At 49.0% G+C, this 27160-nt stretch overlaps 1 protein-coding gene across 4 annotated transcripts in view; it reads left to right on the top strand.

Annotated features, from left to right (window-relative positions):
- Positions 1-27160, top strand: part of med15 (mediator complex subunit 15) — a 146674-nt gene that overhangs the window by 43567 nt on the left and 75947 nt on the right. For 3 of the 4 annotated variants that reach the window (XM_085962082.1, XM_085962080.1, XM_085962081.1), the window contains exons 5-8: positions 481-690; positions 6839-7017; positions 10084-10272; positions 12904-13173. In XM_085962082.1, coding sequence (XP_085818208.1) covers positions 481-690; positions 6839-7017; positions 10084-10272; positions 12904-13173 — 848 coding nt within the window. The remainder of the gene's footprint in view (positions 1-480; positions 691-6838; positions 7018-10083; positions 10273-12903; positions 13174-27160) is intronic. The other variant, XM_085962083.1, reaches the window with a different exon arrangement.

Raw genomic sequence — 27160 nt, 5'->3', positions numbered from 1 at the left:
CTAGATAAGCACATGATGGGAGAAAGGAATGGAAGGTTATGCTGATAGGGTTAGACGAAGAGGGCTGGGAGGAGGCTCGTGTGCAGCATAAACACCAGCATAGACCAGATGGGTCGAATGGCCTGTCTCTGCTGTAAATTCTCTAATTATGTGTTTCTGCTGGTAGATGGGTAACCAGGGGACACAGATTTAAGGTAATTGGTAAAAGAACCGGATGAGGAGAAATTTTTTTACGCAGGGAGTTATGATCTGGAATGGTGGTGGAAGCAGATTCAATAGCAGCTTTTAGAAGGGAATTTAGATAAACATTTGCAGGGCTGTGGGGAAAGGGATTATTGGATCAAAGAGCCAGCACAATGGCCTGAATGGCCTCCTCCTGTGCTGTGCCATTCTATGATTCTATCTGATCTTTATTTGGGCATCTGTTTTTTTTTAAAGAGTTTAACAGAAGTTTTATTTTTTTGTTTCCCTCCCTCCTAGATCCAATGAACGCTTTGCAGAACTTGCAAGGTGGCCCTACGGGGAGCTCGAGTGGGATGATGGCCACTCGTCCCCCCGGAGCTCCTTTGCCCGGAATGTCAGGTCTGGGACAGGTGAATCAATCAATGTCACATCCTGGACAGCCTCAGCCGGGTACGTCTGGAATGGTGCCTCACATGCCTGGCTTCCCGCCAAGCACGCAGCAGCAGTGTGAGTAGGATATGGAAGTTGCAAAGTCCTGAAGTAGGCCGCACCTGTTTCACGGCAGCCGTTGTGTGTCTCAATGTTTTTTTTCTGCGTGGCGCGTTCCTCGCTAGACTGGGCTCCTGCGTTTGAGTCCCCTGGGTACCTGACGCTCCCGTTTGCCGCCCACTTGCTCAGTTCTCAAGAGGAGAATGTGACTTTAGAGCTGTCTGGTGTCGGACAGAAGCAGTGACTCGACTGTCTAACCTCTCGCTGGAGGAGAGGAAAGCTTGTGGGCGTGCCGCTATGTTGGGAAGGAAGTAACCAGACCATTTATTTTTGACATACAACAAGGCCTATATGGTTGCTAAATGACCACAGCAGCTCCCTGGTTGAGCCTGTTAGGTGTTTTACACTTGCTGAAGTTCAGAATGGATCAGTAAATCTCTAAGGGAGTCAAGTTACACTCCACGGTACTTGTAACAAATGTGTTAGCACATCCCTACAGAATTCTTTTGCATAGCATTCTAATGCATTGGTTAACCTACTGAAAGCAAATTAATTGTTTTGGATGCGTTAAAAGAGTGTCAGAGAAACATGTTTGTAAAAAATGTCACCAAGAGCAATTTAAAGCTCTAGGTCTGGAAAAGTCAGATTCATACTGTTCTCAGTCAGAGTTCTCCATATCGTGACCATTCCATCTATTAATCTTCAAAAATGTAATGTATTGTGGCTGTTAAGTCTTTGAATGCAAGGTTCAGTAGGATCAGTCATGATCATATTGAATGGCGGAGCCGGCTCGAAGGGCCGAATGGCCTGCTCCTGCTCCTATTTCTCTATGTTTCTATGAACTGAGTTGATATTGATTGAACTCTGCTCCAAAAATGGGAGGAACAAGAAAAGAGGAGCAGAAATTGTGCACATTCTCCTTCGCTGTGCACCCTGCACACACTGTGGGAGGACAGCCTAGCCTGACTGGTTAGGAGAAGTCACGTGCTGAGTATACATGTGAAACTGTCACCATGTCATTGCAGATAGACAGCACCACACATTGCCTCCTGCTCCTATGTCATATAAAACCCCAAAACCAGTTCCTTCCTACCTCCCACCCACCCCCTTCCAGTTAAAGGTTCTTGGCTCCGCTTGCATCTGACCATTTACCTGCAGGTAAAGTCTAGGACAAGGCCTCCAGCCTCTCAACAGGGGTCAACTAGAACAGTCAGACATCAGAAAATCAAACATTCTTCGAATGTACCTGACCCGTCCAGGTTTCTGTTTTTTTCAGGTTACTCGGATTACTGTGTCAGTGCTGACGAACATCCAGGAAATATCGCAGGCTATTCTTTTTGTTCTGTGCTCCTAAGGTGTGTGGAGAATACTGATTGACAAAGAACGGTCAATTATCCCTACAGGGCGGGTGGATGGGATCATGCTGTGCACATCCTTGCTGTCAATTCACCAACCAGTAGAAATAATCTTTCGTCGTTTACCCGCTTCTAACATAGAATCATACAGCACAGAAGGAGGCCATTCAGCCCATCGTGCCTGTGCCGGCTCTTTGAGAGAGCTATATAATTAGTCCCACTCCCCTGCTCTTTCCCCGGAGCCCTGCAAATTTTTTCCCTTCAAGTATTTATCCAATTCACTTTTGAAAGTTATTACTTAATCTGCTTTCAGCATCCTTTCAGGCAGCGCATTCCAGATCATCATAACTCGCTGCGTAAGTTTTTTTTCCCCTCATGCCGCCTCTGGTTCTTTTGCCAATCACCTTAAATCTGTGTCCTCTGGTTACCGACCCTTCTGCCACTGGAAACAGTTTCTCCTGATTTTGAACACCTCTATCAAATCTCCTCTTAACCTTCTCTGCTCTAAGCAGAACAACCCCAGCTTCTCCAGTCTCTCCACATAACTGAAGTCCCTCATCCCCGGTACCATTCTAGTAAATCTCCTCTGCACCCTCTCCAAGGCCTTGACATCCTTCCTAAAGTGCGGTGCCCAGAATTGAACACACTACTCCAGCTGAGGCCTAACCAGTGATTTATAAAGGTTTAGCGTAACTTCCTTGTTTTTGTACTCTATTCCTCTATTAATAAAAACAAGGATCCCCATATGCTTTTTTAACAGCCGTCTCAACTTGTTTGCCACCTTCAATGATTTGTGTACATACACCCCCAGGTGTGTCTATTCCTGCACCCCCTTTAAAATAGTACCATTTAGATCATATTGCCTCTCTTCATTCTTCCCACCAAAATGTATCACTTCACACTTCAGTGTAAAATTTCATCTGTCCATTTCACCTGTCCATGTCCTCCTGAAGTCTGTTACTATCCTCCTCATTGTTCATTACATTTCTGAATTTCGTCTCATCTGCAAACTTTAAATTATCCCCTGTATACCCAAGTCCAGGTTGTTAATATATATCAAAAAGAGCAGTGGCCCCAACACCGACCCCTGGGGAACACTACTGTATGCTTCCCTCCAGTCTGAAAAGCAACCGTTCACCACTGCTTTCTGTCCCTTGGCCAGTTTCGTATCCACGCAGCGACTGCCCTTTTAATCCCATGGGCTTTAATTTTGCTGACAAGTTTATGATGTGGTACTTTGTCAAATGCCTTTTGAAAGTCCATATACACAACATCATCTGCACTACCCTCATCAACCGTCTCTAACCATCCCGAATTTTGAAAACCTCTAGGTTTTTTTGAGCTTTTCTTTATTATCTTAAACTCTCATTCTTGTTATTAGTTTGGTGAATATTCACTGTTCCCTTTCGCTAATATCTTTCCTACAATGGGTGCCTAGAACTGCATACAATACTCCAACTATGGCCTAATCAACATCTTGTATAAATTCAAACATTGATTCCTTGCTGTTGCATTCAATGTCACATGTATAAAACCCAGAGCCCCACTTACCTTCATGGTTATCTACATATGCTCGCACCTTTAAAGATGTATGTATCTACACCCCAAGATCTCTCTGGTCCTCCACTCGGTTAAGAATCTTACTGTTTAGGGTGCACTTGCTTTCACTGTTCTGTTTTCCAAAACGTTCTACTTCATATTTCTCTGCATTTAACTACATCTGCCAACTATATGCCCACTGCATGAACTGTCTGTATCTTCCTGCAGTTTCCTGAACTCTTCTCCATAGTTTGTCACACAAACTTAGATATTTTTCCTCTTGTGCATATCTCCAAATCATTTACCTGAACAGAAATGTATTCCCTTGATCTGTTTCACTGTTCTGCCCCTCCGTCCCGCCTGCCCGTCAGAGATTGGAGGAGGAAGAGCGTGTGAGACGGAGATTGGAGGAGGAAGAGCGCGTGGGACGGAGATTGGAGGAGGAAGAGCGTGTGGGATGGAGATTGGAGGAGGAAGAGCGTGTGGGACGGAGATTGGAGGAGGAAGAGCGTGTGGGACGAAGATTGGAGGAGGAAGAGCGTGTGGGACGGAGATTGAAGGAGGAAGAGCGTGTGGGACGGAGATTGGAGGAGGAAGAGCGTGTGGGACGGAGATTGGAGGAGGAAGAGCGTGTGGGACGGAGATTGGAGGAGGAAGAGCGTGTGGGACGGAGATTGGAGGAGGAAGAGCGTGTGGGACGGAGATTGGAGGAGGAAGAGCGTGTGGGACGGAGATTGGAGGAGGAAGAGCGTGTGGGACGGAGATTGGAGGAGGAAGAGCGTGTGGAACGGAGATTGGAAGAGGAAGAGCGTGTGGGACGGAGATTGGAGGAAGAAGAGCGTGTGGGGCGGTGATTGGAGGAGGAAGAGCATGTGGGACGGAGATTGGAGGAGGAAGAGCGTGCGGGACGGAGATTGGAGGAGGAAGAGCGTGTGGGACGGAGATTGGAGGAGGAAGAGCGTGCGGGACGGAGATTGGAGGAGGAAGAGCGTGTGGGACGGAGATTGGAGGAGGAAGAGCGTGTGGGACGGAGATTGGAGGAGGAAGAGCGTGTGGGACGGAGATTGGAGGAGGAAGAGCGTGTGGGACGGAGATTGGAGGAGGAAGAGCGTGTGGAACGGAGATTGGAAGAGGAAGAGCGTGTGGGACGGAGATTGGAGGAAGAAGAGCGTGTGGGGCGGTGATTGGAGGAGGAAGAGCATGTGGGACGGAGATTGGAGGAGGAAGAGCGTGCGGGACGGAGATTGGAGGAGGAAGAGCGTGTGGGACGGAGATTGGAGGAGGAAAAGCATGTGGGACTGAGATTGGAGGAAGAAGAGCGTGTGGGACGGAGATTGGAGGAGGAAGAGCGTGTGGGACGGAGATTGGAGGAGGAAGAGCGTGTGGGACGGAGATTGGAGGAGGAAGAGCGTGTGGGACGGAGATTGGAGGAGGAAGAGCGTGTGGGACGGAGATTGGAGGAGGAAGAGCGTGTGGAACGGAGATTGGAAGAGGAAGAGCGTGTGGGACGGAGATTGGAGGAAGAAGAGCGTGTGGGACGGAGATTGGAGGAGGAAGAGCGTGTGGGACGGAGATTGGAGGAAGAAGAGCGCGTGGGACGGAGATTGGAGGAAGAAGAGCGTGTGGGACGGAGATTGGAGGAGGAAGAGCGTGTGGGACGGAGATTGGAGGAAGAAGAGCGTGTGGGACGGAGATTGGAGGAGGAAGAGCGTGTGGGACTGAGATTGGAGGAAGAAGAGCGTGTGGGGCGGTGATTGGAGGAGGAAGAGCGTGTGGGACGGAGATTGGAGGAGGAAGAGCGCGTGGGCTGGAGATTGGAGGAGGAAGAGCGTGTGGGCTGGAGATTGGAGGAGGAAGAGGAAAATTCAGAGGAGCAATTCCGATAGAAAAGTTGTTAAAATAGTGAGGTATGGGAAGATTTGTGGTGGTGAGATGGTCACAGTTTGGAGGTGAAGGGGGATGTTCTTTAGATGTTTTTCTTTTATCCAGATCACTTTCTTAAAAGAAAAATTGGTCACCCATGACACCTCTGGTGTTGAGTCTTGCAGTATCTGTTTATTTATAGCTCGATCACTTCTCGTGTCTATGGGGGGGTGGGGCAATGCATTGTGTACGGGAGCTGATTAGCCTTAAACCCACCACCCCTGTATTGTGCAGTGTTTTCTCTGCATCACTTTGCTCATAGGATTTTGCAGTGGACATTAATGTTTAGAAATACTGCGGATGAGGGCTCAGAACCAGGGAGTTGATTTTTAAAAATTATTTGTTCGTGTGATGTAGGTGACGAGGCAATATTGATAGCCCATCGGAGTTGGCTTTGTCGCCACTGTTTTTAATAACTGAGTGGCTTGCTAGGCACTTGAGTCAGTCACACGATAGGACTGGAGTCATGTGCAGGCCAGCTAAGGGTAGCTGGTTCCCATCCTTGGGTTTTGGTTTTTATGACAGTTCACCTTTCATGTTTGGATTCAAGCTTATATTTGTGAATGTTATTTTTTAAAGTAAAATCCTTTTGATGTAAACAGAAGTGGCAGGTTAACATAAACTTATCTCCAGTCATTCACTCTCGGTGCCTGTAGCATTTACTACACAGAATACGGTATCCAGCGCATAGTTAGCTGTGGTTAGCCTAGTGTCGTGAGCACAGGACTCTCCGTATATTGCAGGAAACTTTTTTATCCGGCACGGACGGGACCAACGTGGTGCCGGTTCATCAAAAATTCCGGATAACCGAACGCTATAGTAAAAGATACGGAGCTGAGAGCTCCGTATAAAGCAACAAACCCTGTTGCTTAGCAACAGCTTCAGAACAATGGGCACAAGTTGCAAGTGTCTCTGTAGCTCAGCAACAGCTGCAGCCACACCCTTGCACAGCAACAAATGGAGTAAAAAAAAGTAATAAAAGCTACCTGAACCTACTCCTGAATTTTGCCGGTTAACCAACATTTCCGGTTATTTAGGTGCTGGTTAATCGAAAGTTTCCTGTATGGTGTGAATGCCCAGGTTTGCAATATTGAGATTATTAAAACTGAATGCTGTAAAACAAATTAAGTACACGATTCCCCCGTACATGGAACTTCCCCAAACTCGGTGAGTGTTGTGCCTTGTGGGATTCCCGCCTCATGACTGAACCGTACAAACTGTTCCCTCTTGTGAGCTGTGTGAGACACGCTTTGCCTCTGTGAAGCAACCGGTCGGGTCCAGGGCCAAGCTGACACTTTGAACGAGAGGGTCGAAGTTAATAGTGTTCTTTTATTAATCCAATCCTCCAGCCCAGTTACAGATGCAGCAGAATGCCCAGCAGCAGCAACTACAGCAGTTCCAGGCCCAACAGGCTGTGCAGCAACAGCAACAGCAACAGCAACAGCAGCAGCAACAACAACAGCACCAGCAACAGTTCCAGGCACAACAGATAATAAAACTACAGATGCAGCAGCAGCAGCAACAGCAGGTAAAAGGATTGAGCCGCATCCTCGGTGCCAGAGATAGGACACTCCAACACAGCTATATCGAAACCATTTTCTTTCCTCCTCTCCTGAACCTACTGGGACACGGTCCCTGACCCGAGTGGCCATGTTTCACGTGTGAGTGCCAGCAGCTGGCCGACTGTGTGAACCACCGCAGCCACATCCAGCGCCGCGCACACGCACATTCCAGCAGGATAGCTGGCAGTAATCAGGAGCAGCCACCTTGGCTGATTTGTTTCCCCCCCCCGCCCCCTTTCCTAGCCTAGCAATTGGTGGAGTTCCTACTGCCGCCCCAGATCAACTAACTCAGCACAAACCAGCGATCGGGAGTATTATTTTGTGGGCCATATTAGTTAGTGCTGCAGTGGCCGTTGCCTTCATTCACTAGCCTATCCGGATAGCTGTCACACCGCCCGCTTAAGCTGTATAACACTGGGGTACAGTACTGACGGGTACAGGTCTGTCACTAACATGGGTACAGTACTGGTGGGTACAGGTCTGTCACTGTATAACACGGGTATAGTACTGGTGGGTACAGGTCTGACACTGTATAACATGGGTACAGTACTGATGGGTACAGGTCTGTCACTGTAACACGGGTAGAGTACTGGTGGGTACAGGTCTGTCACTGTATATCACTGGGGTACAGTACTGGTGGGTACAGGTCTGTCACTGTAACACTGGGGTACAGTACTGGCGGGTACAGGTCTGTCACTATAACACTGGGGTACAGTACTGGTGGGTACATGTCTGTCACTTTATAATGGGTACAATACTGGTGGGTACAGGTCTGTTACTGTATAACACGGGTACAGTACTGGTGGGTACAGGTCTGTTACTGTATAACACGGGTACAGTACTGGTGGGTACAGGTCTGTCACTGTATAACACGGGTACAGTACTGGTGGGTGCAGGTCTATCACTATAACACTGGGGTACAGTACTGGTGGGTACAGGTCTGTCACTGTGTAACACTGGGGCACGGTACAGGTCTGTCACTGTATAACACTGGGGTACAGTACTGGTGGGTACAGGTCTGTCACTGTGTAACACTGGGGTACAGTACTGGTGGGTACAGGTCTGTCACTGTATAACACTGGGGTACAGTACCGGTGGGTACAGGACTGTCACTGTATAACACTGGGGTACAGTACTGGTGGGTACAGGTCTGTCACTGTATAACACCGGGGTACAGTACTGGTGGGTACAGGTCCGTCACTGTATATCACTGGGGTACAGTACTGGTGGGTACAGGTCTGTCACTATATCACTGGGGTACAGTACTGGTGGGTACAGGTCTGTCACTGTATAACACTGGGGTACAGTACTGGTGGGTACAGGTCTGTCACTGTGTAACACTGAGGTACAGTACTGGTGGGTACAGGTATGGCACTGGGGTACAGTACTGGTTGGTACAGGTCTGTTACTGTATAACACGGGTACAGTACTGGTGGGTACAGGTCTGTCACTGTATAACACTGGGGTACAGTACTGGTGGGTACAGGTCAGTCACTGTATAACGGGTACAGTACTGGTGAGTACAGGTCTGTCACTGTATAACACTGGGGTACAGTACTGGTGGGTACAGGTCTGTCACTATAACACTGGGGTACAGTACCAGTGGGTACAGGTCTGTCACTATAATACTAGGGTACAGTACTGGTGGGTACAAGTCTGTCACTGTATAACACTGGGGTACAGTACTGGTGGGTACAGGTCTGTCACTGTATAACACTGGGGTACAGTACTGGTTGTTACAGGTCTGTTACTGTATAACACGGGTACAGTACTGGTGGGTACAGGTCTGTCACTGTATAACACTGGGGTACAGTACTGCTGGGCACTGGTCTGTCACTATAACACTGGCATAGTACTGCTGGGTACAGGTCTGTCACTGTATAACGGGTACAGTACTGGTGGGTACAGTACTGGTGGGTACAGGTCTGTTACTGTATGGCACGGGTACAGTACTGGTGGGTACAGGTCTGTCACTGTATAACGGGTACAGTACTCGTGGGTACAGGTCTGTCACTAACAGGGGTACAGTACTAGTGGGTACAGGCCTGTCACTGTATAATGGGTACAGTACTGGTGGTTACAGGCCTGTCACTGTATGGCACGGGGTACAGTACTGGTGGGTACAGGTCTGTCACTGTATGGCACTGGGGTACAGTACCGGTGGGTACAGGTCTGTCACTGTATAACACTGGGGTACAGTACTGGTGGGTACAGGTCTGTCACTGTATAACACTGGGGTACAGTACTGGTGGGTACAGGTCTGTCACTGTATAACACTGGGGTACAGTAATGGTGGGTACAGGTCTGTCACTGTATAACACTGGGGTACAGTACCGGTGGGTACAGGTCTGTCACTGTATAACACTGGGGTACAGTACTGGTGGGTACAGGTCTGTCACTGTATAACACTGGGGTACAGTAATGGTGGGTACAGGTCTGTCACTGTATAACACTGGGGTACAGTACCGGTGGGTACAGGACTGTCACTGTATAACACCGGGGTACAGTACTGGTGGGTACAGGTCTGTCACTGTATAACACTGGGGTACAGTACCGGTGGGTACAGTACCGGTGGGTACAGGTCTGTCACTGTATAACACTCGGGTACAGTACCGGTGGGTACAGGTCTGTCACTGTATAACACTGGGGTACAGTACTGGTGGGTACAGGTCTGTCACTGTATAACACTGGGGTACAGTACTGGTGGGTACAGGTCTGTCACTGTTTAACACTGGGGTGCAGTACTGGTGGGTACAGGTCTGTCACTGTATAACACTGGGGTACAGTACTGGTGGGTACAGGTCTGTCACTGTTTAACACTGGGGTGCAGTACTGGTGGGTACAGGTCTGTCACTGTATAACACTCGGGTACAGTACTGGTGGGTACAGGTCTGTCACTGTTTAACACTGGGGTGCAGTACTGGTGGGTACAGGTCTGTCACTGTATGGCACTGATGTATTAGGCCCGTTGTGATGGATTTTCTGAACTTGTCTAATAGCTTAAAAATGTCTTCCTCTAACTCTTGTTGCAGAGATTGATCCAGCAGCAGCTCCAGCAGCAGATTCAACTCCAGCAGCTCCAGCAGCTGCAGTCTCAGCCGCCGTCACAGCTGGCGCCTCAGTCCCAGCCCCAGTCCCAGTCCCAGGTTGCCCAGGTGCCGGGGCAGGTTTCCATGTCTTCATCTTTAACACAGCAGCCGCACCAAATCAAGCTTCAGCCGGTACTCGGCCTCTCATTACTAACCAGCTGTCGTTGTGCCGCGGACACTAGCTTTGGCATCGGGTACTGAATTGTAGTGGAGGAGAGGGATCCCATAATGGAATATAATGTGGAGAAATATGAAGTTATCCACTTTGGTAGGAAAAATAGAAAAGCAGAATATTTTTAAATGGTGAGAGATTGCGAAATGTTGGTGTTCAGAGGGACCTGGGTATCCTTGTACACGAATCACAAAGTTAACATGCAGGTATAGCAGCCAATTAGGAAAGCAAATGTTATGTTAGCCTTTATTACTAAAGGATTGGAGTATAAGAGTAAAGAAGTGTTACTGCAATTATATAGGGCCCTGGTGAGACCACACCTGGAGTATTGTGTTCATTTTGGTCTCCTTACCAGAGGAAGGATATACTTGGCTTAGAGGGGGTGCAATGAAGGTTCACCAGACTGGTTCCTGGGATGGGGGGTTTGTCCTATGAGGAGAGATTGAGTAGACTAGGCCTATATTCCCTAGAATTTAGAAGCATGATCTCATTGAAACATATAAAATTCTTAAGGGGCTTGACAGGGTAGATGCTGGGAGGATGTTACCCCTGGCTGGAACTGGGGGGGGGTTCACAGTCTCAGAATAAGGGGTCGGCCATTTAGGACTGAGATGAGACATTTCTTCACTCAAAGGGTTGTTAATCTTTGGAATTCTCAGAGGGCTGTGGATGCTTCATCGTTGATTAAAGACAGAGATCGGTGGATTTTTGGGTACTAAGGGAATCGAGGGATATGGGGATAGTGCGGGAAGTCAGCCATGACCTTACTGAACGGAGCAGGCTCGAAGGGCCGTATGATTTACTCCTGCTCCTGTCTCTATGTTTTTAACTGCGCTCTCTTGTCCCACTTATGGTACGGTGCAGGAAAACGAGAGAAAGATTATCCTTTCATGTCTGAAGAACAAGAGCGATTGCAGCGGTGCCAACACGTACAGTTCAGACTGAACTTTACTATATGGGAAGTTTCATGAGTTGGTTGCGAGTATTGCCAACTTTGACTATGATGTGGGAAATCATAGAATCTCACAGCACAGAAGGAGGCCATTTGGCCCATTATGCTGTGCCGGCTCTTTGAAGAGCAATCCAATTAATCCCACTCCCCTGCCCTTTCCCCATAGCCCTGTAAATTTTTCCTCTTCAAGTATTTATCCAGTTCCCTTTAGAAAGTTTTTAGCGAATCTGCTTCCACAACCCTTTCAGGCAGTGGATTCCAGATCATCATAACTCGCTGTGTAAAACATTTCTCTTCATCTCCCCTCTGGTTCTTTTGCCAATTATCTTAAATCTGTGCCCTCTGGTTACTGACCCTCCTGCCAGTGGAAACAGCTTTACCCTATTTACTCTATCAAAACCCTTCATGATTTTGAACACTTCTATTAAACCTCGCCTTAACCTTCCCTACGCTAAGGAGAACAACCTCCGCTTCTCTAGTCAATGCTATCGATTTCTCCCACCTGCCCCATCCCCACCCCCCAAGCACGCTTTATGGAAATAAGCCTTAAAGCTACCTCCAGCTCATGTAATGAGAGTGAGCTTGGTAAGTAGCTGACCGTTTAATTGCGGGCCAGAGAGTGGCGGAGGCTCTTTCATCCACCTGGGGCCAGGTGTGTCCCACTCTTGCAGACGGAGGCCAGCTATTCAGCCAGGACGCATGTGGCCTTCTCATTTAGCAGCAGTGTGGACTGCAGCCAGCTTATAGTGAGCCCCTTGTTCAAGGGACTTATTCGTGGTTCCTGTATGGGAAGGGAAGGTTGATTCAAACTCAGAGCCTGCACCCCCATTGGGAAAACCCAAATTCTGCACACTTGCAGTGATTGGGCAAGTTTCTAGTACATAATAGGTTCGGAGCTGTAGTGGTATTTGTCTGAAAGTAATGTCCCGTCTTTATTACTAGAAATGGCAGTGAATTTCTTTTTGATCTTGTATTCAGGATGCTCACTTTGAGCATGTTGGCAGATAAGCAGCTGAGCGCATTGTCGGGACGGTCATATGGTGTACGTTGTGATTTCGCCTCAAAATCCTGCCAATATAACGGAACAAGTACATTTTAGTCTTCGTTTAACTTCTGTGCCTTACCCGGCTGGCTTTCGCTGGTAAATCCAACACAATTGGATTGATTGGTTGGAGGGCTTTTCATAGAATGATACAGCACAGAAGGAGGCCGTTTGGCCCATTGTTCCTGTTCTGGCTCTTTGAAAGAGCTATCCAATTAGTCCCGCTCTTTCCCCACAGCCCTGCAATTTTTTCCCTTCAAGTATTTATCCAATTCCCTTTTAAAGTTATTATTGAATCTGCTTCCACCACCCTTTCAAGTAGTGCCTTCCAGATCATAACACGTTGCGTAAAAAAAATTCTCCCTATCTCGCCCCTGGTTCTTTTGGCAATTAAATTAAATCTGTATCCTCTGGTTACCGACCCTTCTGTTGGTGTTAAATTTCATCTTGAAGAAAGCCTTTCTGGACTTTGATACTGTGTTGAGTTGCCGTCCAATTCTGAACGTTTGTTAAATCACTGAAGTACATTAATGGAAGGTGTATATAATTCAGGTACAAATGTAATTAATTGGCACACTTCTTATGCTTTTGTTTCAGGTCCGTGCGCCGTTTCCCCAGGGGCAGACAGCTCAGGCCCAGGCCCAGGCTCAAGCACAGGCCCAGGCCCAGGCCCAGGCCCAGGCTCAAGCACAAGCACAGGCCCAGGCTCAGGCCCAGGCTCAAGCCCAAGCTCAGGCTCAAGCTCAAGCCCAGGCCCAGGCTCAAGCCCAAGCACAGGCCCAGGCCCAGGCCCAAGCTCAAGCACAGGCCCAGGCCCAGGCACAGGCTCAGGTCCAGGCTCAAGCACAAATCGGAACAGGAGGACAGGTAAGGAAAGCGGTGTGAGCGAGTGTCGACCTGCCGTCACTGCATGAGGTGATCAGCATGTTGTAGGATTTCTGGTGGATTCCTTGTGTCTCTGCGGGTTCCTTGTCCAGGTTGTTAATTGCACGCGTTTATAAAGCTTCTCAATAATACAATAATCAATTAACCCTAAACCCAGTTCTTTTCTCCTCCAGTAATAAGTATTTTTTGCAGCTACAGAAGATTAATTATACTTTTCAATGACGTGTTTAATAGTTGCAGGTATCCACCTTTCATTGTATTTGGAATGACAGAGATGTGAAGTGTAAACATCACTCGTTTCACAGTCTGCATTAACCAGTTCTGGTGCGGATACATTACTGTTCAGCTCAAGTTTGTTTTCTGAAACATTAATCGTTTCTGGCAGGAGTTTCCAAATCCAGGACTGGCCAGGGATTGGGGATTATGGGGGGTAGGGGAACAGCTGGGATCAGGGATAAACTTCAGAGGTGCACTTTGCTGACTTGGAATATTCATTTCAACTGTAGCGATCTCGGTGATAACCAACTTGCAACATCGCTGACACAGTGAAGTGGGGTGAAACCATGACCTGTAGTCCCAATCCTGTTCCCATATCCCTTTGCTCCCCTTTCCTTCAACCAGCTATCTAACCGATTCTTAAATGTTGACATGGTCTCTGCTTCAGTCACTAACTCTGGCAGTGTATTCCAAAGCCCCTCAACCCTCTGCCAAAAAAAACTTCCACTGCTCTCTGCCCCATAATCCTTCATTTAATCTTGTATCTATGTCCCCTTGTTCTAGACTCCAGGAAATAGCTTGTTTCTATCTGTCCTGTCCTGTGTCTTCATAATTTTAAATATCTCGATCAAATCACCCAGTAATCTCCTCTGTTATAATGAAAACAACTCCAATTTTTCAAGCTTTTTTCTTTCTTGGACTCTGCCCAATATGAGAAAATACTAGTAAATCTGCATTGAACCCTTCCTACTGCCTCAGTATTCTCCCTATAGTGTGGAGTCCAGAATTGCACATAGTACTTCAACTGTGGTCTTGCTAAGGTTTTATATAAATTCATTATTGCATCTGATACTAAACTGTGAACCTTATTCACTTGAGGTTCTGCTTTTAATATCTTGTGACTCTGATGAAGCTGCCTGAGACTGTGCACAATCTCTGACGACTCAGCCCTAGACTGCACGCGGTCTCCGGTGCGACAGGACTAGGCTGCGGTCTCCGATGAGACAGCATTGGCGACAACTCAGCCTAGCCTTCAGGTTTGTCTGCTGGGCAGTCATCAGTCAATATTGGGTGACTAGGGCGGCTTCTGCTAATGTAGATTTCAGCAACGCCCCCAGCTGAATTATTGGCTCCAGAAACAGTTTCAATCCAAATCAATTCCGCCATAGACCTGCAACCATGGAGGGGCACCTGCACAGGCACTGGATGAGATGTCTCCATGCCCTCAGCTGTCAAAGCTCCAACAGTATTTATGGGCCCAGGCAAGTCTATCTCCTAAAGATTTCGACCATTGCAGTTTCAGAAGCTAGGACGAGCCTCAGAGCGTCCCAAGGCTGTTGGATATTTTGGCGAGGTACACAGGTTTTATTTTCTTTGAGGAGGATGAGGAAATGGGAGAGAAGTTCCTGTTGCGTGAGAACCTCCGGCCTCAAATGGGAGGCCGCAGGCAGAGTGAATGTATCGATTGACAAGTCTGGATTGTCTCGGGGCCTGGGGTTTAAGCCTCTGCCTTTGCCAGAAACATGCAAGGTTTGCCCTCTTCGGCTTAGTAAATACAGCTTCTTGGGATTCCCTCTAATGTGAACTACAACTAAGATGGTTGTCAAGAATCTGCTCCTACGTGCTGTAGTGTCCCACTCGGATAAACTGTACCAGTCCACTCAGGTTTCAGAAGTTGTTCTGTTTACACAGCTGTCTGGTTGGTTCATTGGCAATTTTTCAGGAACACACAGAGCACAGCAAATCCCTCGTTAAGGGAAAAAGCCACATTTAGTCCCGAGCAGGAGTCGAAGCAGCTGGATGGATGGGGGTATGAAGCTTTACTCGCAGTGAACACGCGAATGTCAGATGGTTTCTTACCAAGCTCACTGGCTGAAGGTTGTACTGAAGCCGTTCACCATTGTACTGCTTTGCCATGATTCTGGAAGGTGAAGACTAAAGTTATGGGTGCAGCGTTCCTTGCCCATCCTGGTTCTGATGGCATTAGACAGCTAGGCATAACTATTCAAGTGAGTATTGCAGCCGAATGTTCTACTTTGGTCCCCTGGGCAGAGATTGTGGAGTCCTTCCTGCGACTTGCGACACCTAAAAGGTCCGAGCAGTTTGGCTGGAACTCTCGAGATATTTCAACAGCGTGGTCAAGGTATGGGCCCGTAGCACCACGGCTGTCTGGTATGTGTAAATAAACAGAGCGTGACTTAGTCCCAGTCCTCAGAGGACGAACGGCAGATATGGCGCCAGTGCTGACTGAATCCAGTGGAACTGTTGGCCAGTACCCAACAGGTGGATATTCTCAGCAGAGGCAGCATCCAGCTAATTGGCACATCCAGACAGCTGGGCCGTTGAGCTTGTCCCAGATGGGCATGATGCCACTGAACATCCCGATTCCAACACCCCTCCCTCCCACCCACCAGCTGCCAAGTAATCTCCTGGGAGAGGCAAAAGCCAGATTTGGAAAAAAAATCCCTAGGCTAATTCAGGAGGAAAAATCTGGGAAATCCCTCTCCGATAACCAATGGTGATCAAAACGAGCTCCAGGAGACCACCATATCTCACAATGCCCCACCTACCTTTTATATGCTGCAGTGTCAGCCACAACCAGGAGCACGTCCAGATCCCTTGTGAGCGTTTACAGAGAATCTGCACGAGCTGGCAACTTGTTCCAAAGGTCGATGACCCTCGACAGGAATTAACTCTCCACTCAGGCAGTCAACGCCATCCTCAAAGGATGGAGGTACTGAAGAGTAGATAATCCTCATGGCCGCATTCCAAGACGAGGCTGCTGGACTTCTGATCCATTTTGAAGATGTAAGCGGGTGGACTGCTGATCCGCATGGCAGGATGGATTCCTGTACACCGTTTCTTCATTTTCCCTCAACATTTCAGTTCTGAGGTCTGGAAGGAGGGGACACAATGACCATCTCATTGGCTCTATGATGGTGTAGAAAGACCTGGTTCTCAGAACTCTGGGCCTATGCACACATGTTAAGGTTATGTCCCATTGTTCTGGACCCCCAAGAAATCCATCAAGATCGCAAACAGACAAGACCCCCTGACTTGGATAAATGGTCAGTGATGCCCAGTGCTCGGCAGCTAGCTTAAGTAGCCAATGGTGGCAATGTTTCTAGGCTCCAGGGAATTTCTACTCTGCAGGCTGACAATACCAAATGGAAGTGCTTGCCCACTTGTGTTTTGACTAAATCCACTGAGGTGTGATTCTTTCATATCTGCATATGTTGCTGGATGAGGGACTCCTTCCAAGTATTATGAGAGTCCATGTTCTTGCTATTTATAGGAACAGGAGTAGGCCATTCGGCCCCTCGAGACTGTTCCGCCATTCAATTAGCTCATGGCTGATCTGTATCTTAACTCCATCTACCCGCCTTGGTTCCATAACCCTTAATGCCCTTTCCTAACAAAAATCAATCTGAGTTTTGACATTTTCAATTTTTCCTAGCCTCAATAGCTTTTTGGGGGAGAGAGTTCCTGATTTCCACTAAGAAGTGCTTTCTGACATCACCCCGAACGGCCTAGCTCTAATTTTAAGGCTCTGCCCCATTGTTCTGGACTCTCTCACAAGAGGAAATAGTTTCTCCATATCTACCCTATTAAATCCTTTAATCACACTGTTCAAAAAAGGTGGTAGAGAGAAAACGGGGAATTACAGACCGGTAAGCCTGACATCGGTAGTGGGGAAAATGCTAGAGTCCATTATAAAGGATGTAATAGCAGAGCACTTGGAAAACAGTGACAGGATCGGACAAAGTCAACATGGATTTACAAAAGGTAAATCGTGCTTGACTAATCTACTGGAATTTTTTGAGGATGTAACTAGTAAAATAAATAAGGGAGAACCAGTGGATGTGGTGTATTTGGACTTTCAGAAGGCTTTCGCTAAGGTCCCACATCAGAGATTAGCGTGTAAAGTTAAGGCACATGGGATTGGGGGCAAGGTACTGACTTGGATAGAGAACTGGTTGGCAGATAGAAAGCAAAGAGTTGGAATAAACGGGTCTTTTTCCGAGTGGCAGGCAGTGACTAGTGGGGTACCGCAGGGATCGGTCCTTGGACCCCAGCTATTCACAATATATATTAATGATCTAGACAAGGGAACTAGATGTAATATCTCCCAATTTGCAGATGACACAAAGCTGGGTGGACGTGTGTGCTGTGAGGAGGATGCCAAGAAACTACAGGATGATTTGGACAGGTTGGGTGATTGGGCAAAAGCATGGCAGATGCAATATAACGTGGATAAATGTGAGGTTATCCACTTTGGTGTCAAAAACAGGAAGGCAGTTTAATATCTGAATGGCAATAGATTTAGAGAAGGGGAAGTGCAACGAGACCTGGGTGTCCTTGTGCACCAGTCGCTGAAGGTAAGCATGCAGGTGCAGCAGGCGGTTAAGAAGGCAAATGGTATGTTGGCCTTCATAGTGAGAGGGTTTGAGTACAGGAACAAGGATGTCTTGCTACATTTGTAACATTTGTACAGGGCCTTGGTGAGACCACATGTTGAGTATTGTGTGCAGTTTTGGTCGCCTTATCTGAGGAAGGATATTCTTGCCATGGAAGGAGTTCAGCGAAGATTCACCAGGCTGATACCTGGGATGGCAGGAATGATGTATGAGGAGAGATTGGGTCGATTGGGCTTATACTCGCTGGAGTTTAGAAGAATGAGAGGGGACCTCATTGAAACTTATAAAATTCTGGCAGGACTAGACAGACTAGATGCAGGAAGGATGTTCCCGATGGTCGGGGAATCCAGAACCAGGGGTCACAGTCTAAGGATAAGGGGCAAGCCATTTAAGACAGAGATGAGGAGGAATTTCTTCACCCAAAGAGTGGTGAACCTGTGGAATTCTCTACCACAGAAGGCAGTAGAGGCCAATTCATTAAATATATTCAAGAAGGAGTTGGATATATTTCTTAAGGCTAAAGGGATCAAGGGGTATGGGGAGAAAGCAGGTACCGGGTACTGAACTTGGATGATCAGCCATGATCGCATTGAATGGCGGAGCAGGCTCGAGGGGCCGAATGGCCTACTCCTGCTCCTATCTTCTATGTTTCTATGTTAAACACCTCAATTAGTTCACCCCTTAATCTTCTATATTGAGGGGAATACAAGACTTTGCAATTTATTTATCCTCATAATTTAACCCTTTTAGGTATTCTGATTAATCTGCACTGCACCCCCTCCAAGGCCAACATATCCTTCCTACGGTGCAGTGACTCCAGATATGGTCTAAGCGGAGCTTTGTACAGCTGTAACATAGCTTCCACTGTGTACTCCAGCCCCCTTGAAATAAAGGCCAACATTCCATTAGCCTTTTCAATTATTTCCTGTACCTGACCACTACCTTTTAGTGATTTCTGTTCATGGACCCCTAAAAATCTCGCTGTGCCTCCACAGTTCCCAGCTTCTCACCATTTAGAAAATACTCTGCTCTATCTTAGGTCCACAGTGGATGACCTCGCACTTTCCCCGCATTGAACTCCATCTGCATATTGCCTACTTGGGATTGAGTTTGGAGGATTAGAATCGAGCAATATGAAGAATGCTGATTTATGCCAATTACCCAGGTTGTGGCAGCAGCTATGAATTAAATTCTGATACGATCTGGTCACCAACAGCCAAAGATGGAAAGGTCTGGGTCCAGCAAAGGTACTTCAATCTCCAGGAGGACCCGGTGGATTAAATTTTATTGTTATACAGGAAACTCTCGTTTAAACGGCACCTAATTATCCGGAATTCTCTAATAACCGGCAAAATTCTGGAGTAGGTTTTGAGACTTCCGTATACTGTATATTTGTGGCTGTGTAACCGGGGTTCTCGTACCTTTGCCGTGTAACCATGGCTCCTGAACCTCTGGTTGTGTAACTTGATCCACTGTACCTGTGGCTGTGTGACCGGGGCTCCGTCCCCTGTGTCTGGGGAACGAGGCTCCGGCCCCTGTGTCTGGGGAACGGGGCTCCGGCCCCTGTGTCTGGGGAACGGGGCTCCGGCCCCTGTGTCTGGGGAACGAGGCTCCGGCCCCTGTGTCTGGGGAACGGGGCTCCGGCCCCTGTGTCTGGGGAACGAGGCTCCGGCCCCTGTGTCTGGGGAACGGGGCTCCGGCCCCTGTGTCTGGGGAACGAGACTCCGGCCCCTGTGTCTGGGGAACGGGGCTCCGGCCCCTGTGTCTGGGGAACGAGGCTCCGGCCCCTGTGTCTGTGGAACGGGGCTCCGGCCCCTGTGTCTGGGGAACGAGGCTCCGGCCCCTGTGTCTGGGGAACGAGGCTCCGGCCCCTGTGTCTGGGGAACGAGGCTCCGGCCCCTGTGTCTGGGGACCGGGGCTCCGGCCCCTGTGTCTGGGGAACGGGGCTCCGGCCCCTGTGTCTGGGGAACGGGGCTCCGGCCCCTGTGTCTGGGGAACGAGGCTCCGGCCCCTGTGTCTGGGGAACGAGGCTCCGGCCCCTGTGTCTGGGGACCGGGGCTCCGGCCCCTGTGTCTGGGGACCGGGGCTCCGGCCCCTGTGTCTGGGGAACGGGGCTCCGGCCCCTGTGTCTGGGGACCGGGGCTCCGGCCCCTGTGTCTGGGGACCGGGGCTCCGGCCCCTGTGTCTGTGGAACGGGGCTCCGGCCCCTGTGTCTGTGGAACGAGGCTCCGGCCCCTGTGTCTGGGGAACGGGGCTCCAGGCCCTTGTGTCTGGGGAACGAGGCTCCGGCCCCTGTGTCTGGGGACCGGGGCTCCGGCCCCTGTGTCTGGGGAACGAGGCTCCGGCCCCTGTGTCTGTGGAACGGGGCTCCGGCCCCTGTGTCTGGGGAACGAGGCTCCGGCCCCTGTGTCTGGGGAACGAGGCTCCGGCCCCTGTGTCTGTGGAACGGGGCTCCGGCCCCTGTGTCTGGGGAACGAGGCTCCGGCCCCTGTGTCTGGGGAACGGGGCTCCGGCCCCTGTGTCTGGGGAACGTGGCTCCAGCCCCTTGTGTCTGGGGAACGGGGCTCCGGCCCCTGTGTCTGGGGACCGGGGCTCCGGCCCCTGTGTCTGGGGACCGGGGCTCCGGCCCCTGTGTCTGGGGACCGGGGCTCCGGCCCCTGTGTCTGGGGACCGGGGCTCCGGCCCCTGTGTCTGGGGACCGGGGCTCCGGCCCCTGTGTCTGGGGAACGAGGCTCCGGCCCCTGTGTCTGGGGAACGAGGCTCCGGCCCCTGTGTCTGTGGAACGGGGCTCCGGCCCCTGTGTCTGGGGAACGAGGCTCCGGCCCCTGTGTCTGGGGAACGGGGCTCCGGCCCCTGTGTCTGGGGAACGGGGCTCCGGCCCCTGTGTCTGGGGAACGAGGCTCCGGCCCCTGTGTCTGGGGAACGAGGCTCCGGCCCCTGTGTCTGTGGAACGGGGCTCCGGCCCCTGTGTCTGGGGAACGAGGCTCCGGCCCCTGTGTCTGGGGAACGAGGCTCCGGCCCCTGTGTCTGGGGAACGAGGCTCCGGCCCCTGTGTCTGTGGAACGGGGCTCCGGCCCCTGTGTCTGGGGAACGAGGCTCCGGCCCCTGTGTCTGGGGAACGAGGCTCTGGCCCCTGTGTCTGGGGAACGGGGCTCTGGCCCCTGTGTCTGGCGAACGAGGCTCCGGCCCCTGTGTCTGGGGAACGTGGCTCCAGCCCCTTGTGTCTGGGGAACGGGGCTCTCGTACTTTGGGCCATTGTCACTCCATGTCCCTTCTTCGTTATCCGGAATTTTTAATCAACCGGCACCATCCCAGTCCTGTAGGTGCCGGATACGAAAGAGTTTCCTGTAATACCCATTTTCTGCCACTAAAGACATTTCTAGTAACTCATAGGCTGAAACCAGTAACTGCAGTACTGCATTGAGTAGAAACTTTGGCCAGTTTGGCCCCTCCCTAATCCAGGACTTGTATGTTGGGCCTGCACTGCCGTTCTCATCAAGATCAAACTCTGGTCTGTTTGGATCAGCTACTCAATGCCTTCAGCAGCTGAGCTGTTTGGGGAGACTGCATGTTCTCTTTTAATGGCCCTCCATCACAGCAATGGCAGGTGTTGCACCCTGTGAGGCACTAGGCACTCTCTATCAATCTATGGTCCTTGAAATTATTTGTCAGAACGTGCTCCATCCTGAGCCCTTACAGACAAAATATCAAGAGCTGGCATGTTGTCAAAAGAGTACAGTACTGTGGCAGGACTTGTATCTAATGTGAGTTTAACTGTGGCCTTTTAAATATCCCACCGGTATCTGGACTCTTTAACCATGTTGCTGATGCAAGAGGTGGGATATGCTAACGATCTTGTGCCCACTCTTCCTCTTTTAATAAGGGTATTAGTGTTATACATTCCCTCTGAGCCTTGTTGCTCTGTGTGTGTGGTGTTGAACAGGGTTGTAACCAAGGCTTCGATGCTTTGTGTTTCATAGAGCTTCGATGCTTCCAGCCCAGTGCTCAATCTCCAGGCCCAGTTCTGGTTTCCTTTGCTTTCATTGATTGATCTCCTCTCCCACATGCCTGGTTCCTGCTGAGCTTCCCAGTGCATGGTATCCAAAGCTTCGATGCTGGAAGAATTGAGAGCTGAGAAATTGTGGAGCAAGGGTCTGTTCCAGCATCCTTTAAAGGCAGATCTCCTGTGGCATTGCTCACTGGCTAAAGTACAATTCTGTCGGCCTGTAATGGGCTCTCTCTTTCTCTTCCCGCTCTCTAATTCCTTCTGTCTCCCCCTATCTCTCTTTTTGTTTTGAACTCTTTCCCTCTGCCTCTCTCTCTATGCCCGTTTCACATTTTCTCTCATTGTCATCTCTCTATCTGCATTTTTCCCCTTTTAAGTTTTTTTTCTGTCTCCTCTCTTCTATTACGTCTCCCACTCTCTGTATGCCTCTGACACACTTTCTTACTATTTCTTTCTATATGTATGTCTCTCGCTCACTCTTTTTCCTCTTACCCCCCCTCTCAAGGCCCATGGAGTGTTAGAACCAGACTTGCAGCTCTGGCCCACCAATGGCCGTAAAAATGCCTGGGTATGAAGCTGGGGGGCTGAGAGAGAATTGGGCTCGAACTAGGGCCTGGGCCGAGATACACCTCTACCCCAGACCAGATGGTCTTTCTCTCAGTGTTGGCTGGATGCAGTGCTGTTGCTGACTGGCGCAAACATCCAGGAGCTGAGGAATTCTGTCTTTTATTTCATGTGTTTCCCACTAATAGCCAAACTGGACAGTAAGAGGAAGGGGTGGGGGGGTGCGGGCAGTGTGTGAGGTGGCAGCAGCTCACCCTGATGGAGGGTGAAGGGCGCTCCTGGGGCTGGCAAGAGGTTACCTCATTCCCCCGCACCTGCTGTCAGTCCATGGATTGGATGACTGCTGGGGGGAAAGGCATGGATGAGGGGCAGCGGGTTGGAAATGGCTACAGGCTAATAATGTGATGGGAAGGAGTGGCACTGAATGCTTTCGAGACCCTGGGCCTTGCAAAATACATTTATAGATAGTTGCCTCTTGTCAGTGAGATCAGGAACAGAACAACCTGAGCCCAAGTCCAATCACAGTGTTGACTCCTGGAAATTGTATTCTTGTTGGGGAGTTTTTGAGAGTGTTATCTTATAATTTGCCTTTAGGGGTGTACACTAGGGTGGGTGAGGAGCTGCCATGGCAACTGTATCTCAAAATCTTAGTACTGGTTTTGTGTAATACGATTGGATAATGAAAGAAAGTAGCCGATTGGAAAGGAGAAAAACAGCGACTTAAACACTTAACCAAGGAGGAAGAAAGACGAGACCAACTTGCCAGTCAACAGTAGACGATGTGCTTAACGTGCGTGACAGGCTCAAGGGACGTCACAAAGACATTGTTAGATACATGAACAGGTAGTGCACAGCAACACTGATTGTAGGTGTAGGTCAGGTCAGTGGAGGGACTCGTATTCTGTTCCTAAAGTGTGTGTTATGACGTTGGCGTGTAGACTAACCAGCCAGCGGTTTTGCAGTGTGGCTTTACCCGATCGGTTTCTGTCCAGGTATTGCCTGTCGGTCAGTGCATGTTGTGGTGCTTCCTGTTTTAATCGCCTCATTGCCCTTTGCTGGCTGCCTCTGTGTTTCTGTGAACTAATGGAGTCACTGGATCCTCTGTCCTTCAGTCTCTGCTCGAGCTGCCTCTTTTGTTTAAGTATTGCTGGATTTAAACTTTATTTTTGAAAGCACACACGTCCTATAAAAAAAATCTAAGGGGTGGGTGGGGAAGGGAAGACATTTTGTTTTCTATGATTCACTATTGTCTCGATTGTTTCCACCTTCAAATTGCCACGTGTCATGACATAAATGCACTTTATAAAGTGGCGAGGACTGAAAGCTGATCAGGAAAGCAAGTGCGTACAATAGCAAAAAAAATTGAAGAAACTGCAAGATCTGGGGAAAGTCCTTTGTATTTTAAACTCGCGGCAATTTGCCCTGCGATGTTTGTCCCCCATTGTTCCATTGATCTAATTTCTGTTCTGTGGTATATTGGCCGGCTTTAAGGCTTGAATTTCAGGTGGTTTGGCTCCCTAGAGCAGCAAAATCTAAGACACGAGTGACCTGAGCATGAAGAAGGGTGCAGCGCTTTTCAGTTAGTAAACATCGGGTCGATAACCTGCGGGTGACATCCCGGTACCTTGTCAGCTCCAGCACCCTCGAGGCAACAAAAAATAGATGGGATTCGTCTAGTTAAAATTTAATTTAAAAAGTTGTCATTTCGGCTGAAAAATTCATGAATGAATGTCGGGCGAGAGCGGGCTCGGCTGGAATACCCGCTGACACTCCTAGCCCAGAATCTCTCTCTCAGAATGGCCCATTGGGTGGCAGGCAGTTCTTGTGGAACTACCCCAGCGAGCATCAGTACCTCCGGGAAATGGGCGGAGGAAATGGGTAGTACAAAAGTTAGCAGCATCCACTAGGTCAGTGTTGTCCAATACGTTGGCCACTAGGCACATGTGGCTGATTGGGAATCCAGATGTGGATAATTGCATTTCTGAGCAGTAAATAAATAATGAGTCACGGTCATTGGGCCTGTGATCTCAATACACACTCACACGGTGTATCCATCTGCACTTTAACCTTTTGTCCATTTGTTGGTAAAATGGTACGGTGAAAAGCAGAGTGTGCGAATGTTTTTTGATCATTGAGTGCTTTACCTCCTTGGTTAATGAATGGTGGTAGATGTTTGTTCTGTAAATATACATGTGCAGTGCATCTACATGTATTGCGTGAGTGTGTGCAAGGTGCTTTCGATTAAAATTAGTGCAAGTGGCGAAAACAGTGTCGCTGTAACCACACATGTGGCTAGTCAGCAATTTCTATTGGACAACACTCTGGTAGAATCTAACCAATGGATGCGATTCCGATAAACTCTGTAATCCATGGTTTAAGCTGAATCCTCCCCACCTCCCGGTAAAAAATACAACAAAAATGAATTCGATGTTTTGGTTTTAAACAAAAAATGAAGTAATTCCAGTGAGAACAAAAAATTAAACCTGTTTATTTCCCCATTAGATTCTGGGTCTGTTCACACTGCCCATGTTTCCCCATTAGATTCTGGGTCTGTTCACACTGCCCATGTTTCCCCATTAGATTCTGGGTCTGTTCACACTGCCCATGTTTCCCCCATTAGATTCTGGGTCTGTTCACACTGCCCATGTTTCCCCATTAGATTCTGGGTCTGTTCACACTGCCCATGTTTCCCCATTAGATTCTGGGTCTGTTCACACTGCCCATGTTTCCCCATTAGATTCTGGGTCTGTTCACACTGCCCATGTTTCCCCATTAGATTCTGGGTCTGTTCACACTGCCCATGTTTCCCCATTAGATTCTGGGTCTGTTCACACTGCCCATGTTTCCCCATTAGATTCTGGGTCTGTTCACACTGACCATGTTTCCCCATTAGATTCTGGGTCTGTTCACACTGACCATGTTTCCCCATTAGATTCTGGGTCTGTTCACACTGCCCATGTTTCCCCATTAGATTCTGGGTCTGTTCACACTGCCCATGTTTCCCCATTAGATTCTGGGTCTGTTCACACTGCCCATGTTTCCCCATTAGATTCTGGGTCTGTTCACACTGCCCATGTTTCCCCATTAGATCCTGGGTCTGTTCACACTGCCCATGTTTCCCCATTAGATTCTGGGTCTGTTCACACTGACCATGCTTCCCCATTAGATTCTGGGTCTGTTCACACTGCCCATGTTTCCCCATTAGATTCTGGGTCTGTTCACACTGCCCATGTTTCCCCATTAGATTCTGGGTCTGTTCACACTGCCCATGTTTCCCCATTAGATTCTGGGTCTGTTCACACTGCCCATGTTTCCCCATTAGATTCTGGGTCTGTTCACACTGCCCATGTTTCCCCATTAGATTCTGGGTCTGTTCGCACTGCCCATGTTTCCCCCATTAGATTCTGGGTCTGTTCACACTGCCCATGTTTCCCCATTAGATTCTGGGTCTGTTCACACTGCCCATGTTTCCCCATTAGATTCTGGGTCTGTTCACACTGACCATGTTTCCCCATTAGATTCTGGGTCTGTTCACACTGCCCATGTTTCCCCATTAGATTCTGGGTCTGTTCACACTGCCCATGTTTCCCCATTAGATTCTGGGTCTGTTCACACTGCCCATGTTTCCCCATTAGATTCTGGGTCTGTTCACACTGCCCATGTTTCCCCATTAGATTCTGGGTCTGTTCACACTGCCCATGTTTCCCCATTAGATTCTGGGTCTGTTCACACTGCCCATGTTTCCCCATTAGATTCTGGGTCTGTTCACACTGCCCATGTTTCCCCATTAGATTCTGGGTCTGTTCACACTGCCCATGTTTCCCCATTAGATTCTGGGTCTGTTCACACTGCCCATGTTTCCCCCATTAGATTCTGGGTCTGTTCACACTGCCCATGTTTCCCCATTAGATTCTGGGTCTGTTCACACTGCCCATGTTTCCCCATTAGATTCTGGGTCTGTTCACACTGACCATGTTTCCCCATTAGATTCTGGGTCTGTTCACACTGCCCATGTTTCCCCATTAGATTCTGGGTCTGTTCACACTGCCCATGTTTCCCCATTAGATTCTGGGTCTGTTCACACTGCCCATGTTTCCCCATTAGATTCTGGGTCTGTTCACACTGCCCATGTTTCCCCATTAGATTCTGGGTCTGTTCACACTGCCCATGTTTCCCCATTAGATTCTGGGACTGTTCACACTGCCCATGTTTCCCCCATTAGATTCTGGGTCTGTTCACACTGCCCATGTTTCCCCCATTAGATTCTGGGTCTGTTCACACTGCCCATGTTTCCCCATTAGATTCTGGGTCTGTTCACACTGCCCATGTTTCCCCATTAGATTCTGGGTCTGTTTACACTGCCCATGTTTCCCCATTAGATTCTGGGTCTGTTCACACTGCCCATGTTTCCCCCATTAGATTCTGGGTCTGTTCACACTGCCCATGTTTCCCCATTAGATTCTGGGTCTGTTCACACTGCCCATGTTTCCCCATTAGATTCTGGGTCTGTTCACACTGCCCATGTTTCCCCCATTAGATTCTGGGTCTGTTCACACTGCCCATGTTTCCCCATTAGATTCTGGGTCTGTTCACACTGCCCATGTTTCCCCATTAGATTCTGGGTCTGTTCACACTGCCCATGTTTCCCCATTAGATTCTGGGTCTGTTCACACTGCCCATGTTTCCCCATTAGATTCTGGGTCTGTTCACACTGCCCATGTTTCCCCATTAGATTCTGGGTCTGTTTACACTGACCATGTTTCCC

Source organism: Somniosus microcephalus, chromosome 19 (assembly GCF_052327205.1).
Source record: "Somniosus microcephalus isolate GS21.2 chromosome 19, FLI_Smic_1.0, whole genome shotgun sequence".
Taxonomy (NCBI): domain Eukaryota; kingdom Metazoa; phylum Chordata; class Chondrichthyes; order Squaliformes; family Somniosidae; genus Somniosus; species Somniosus microcephalus.
This window is presented reverse-complemented; position numbering and strand designations above follow the sequence as displayed.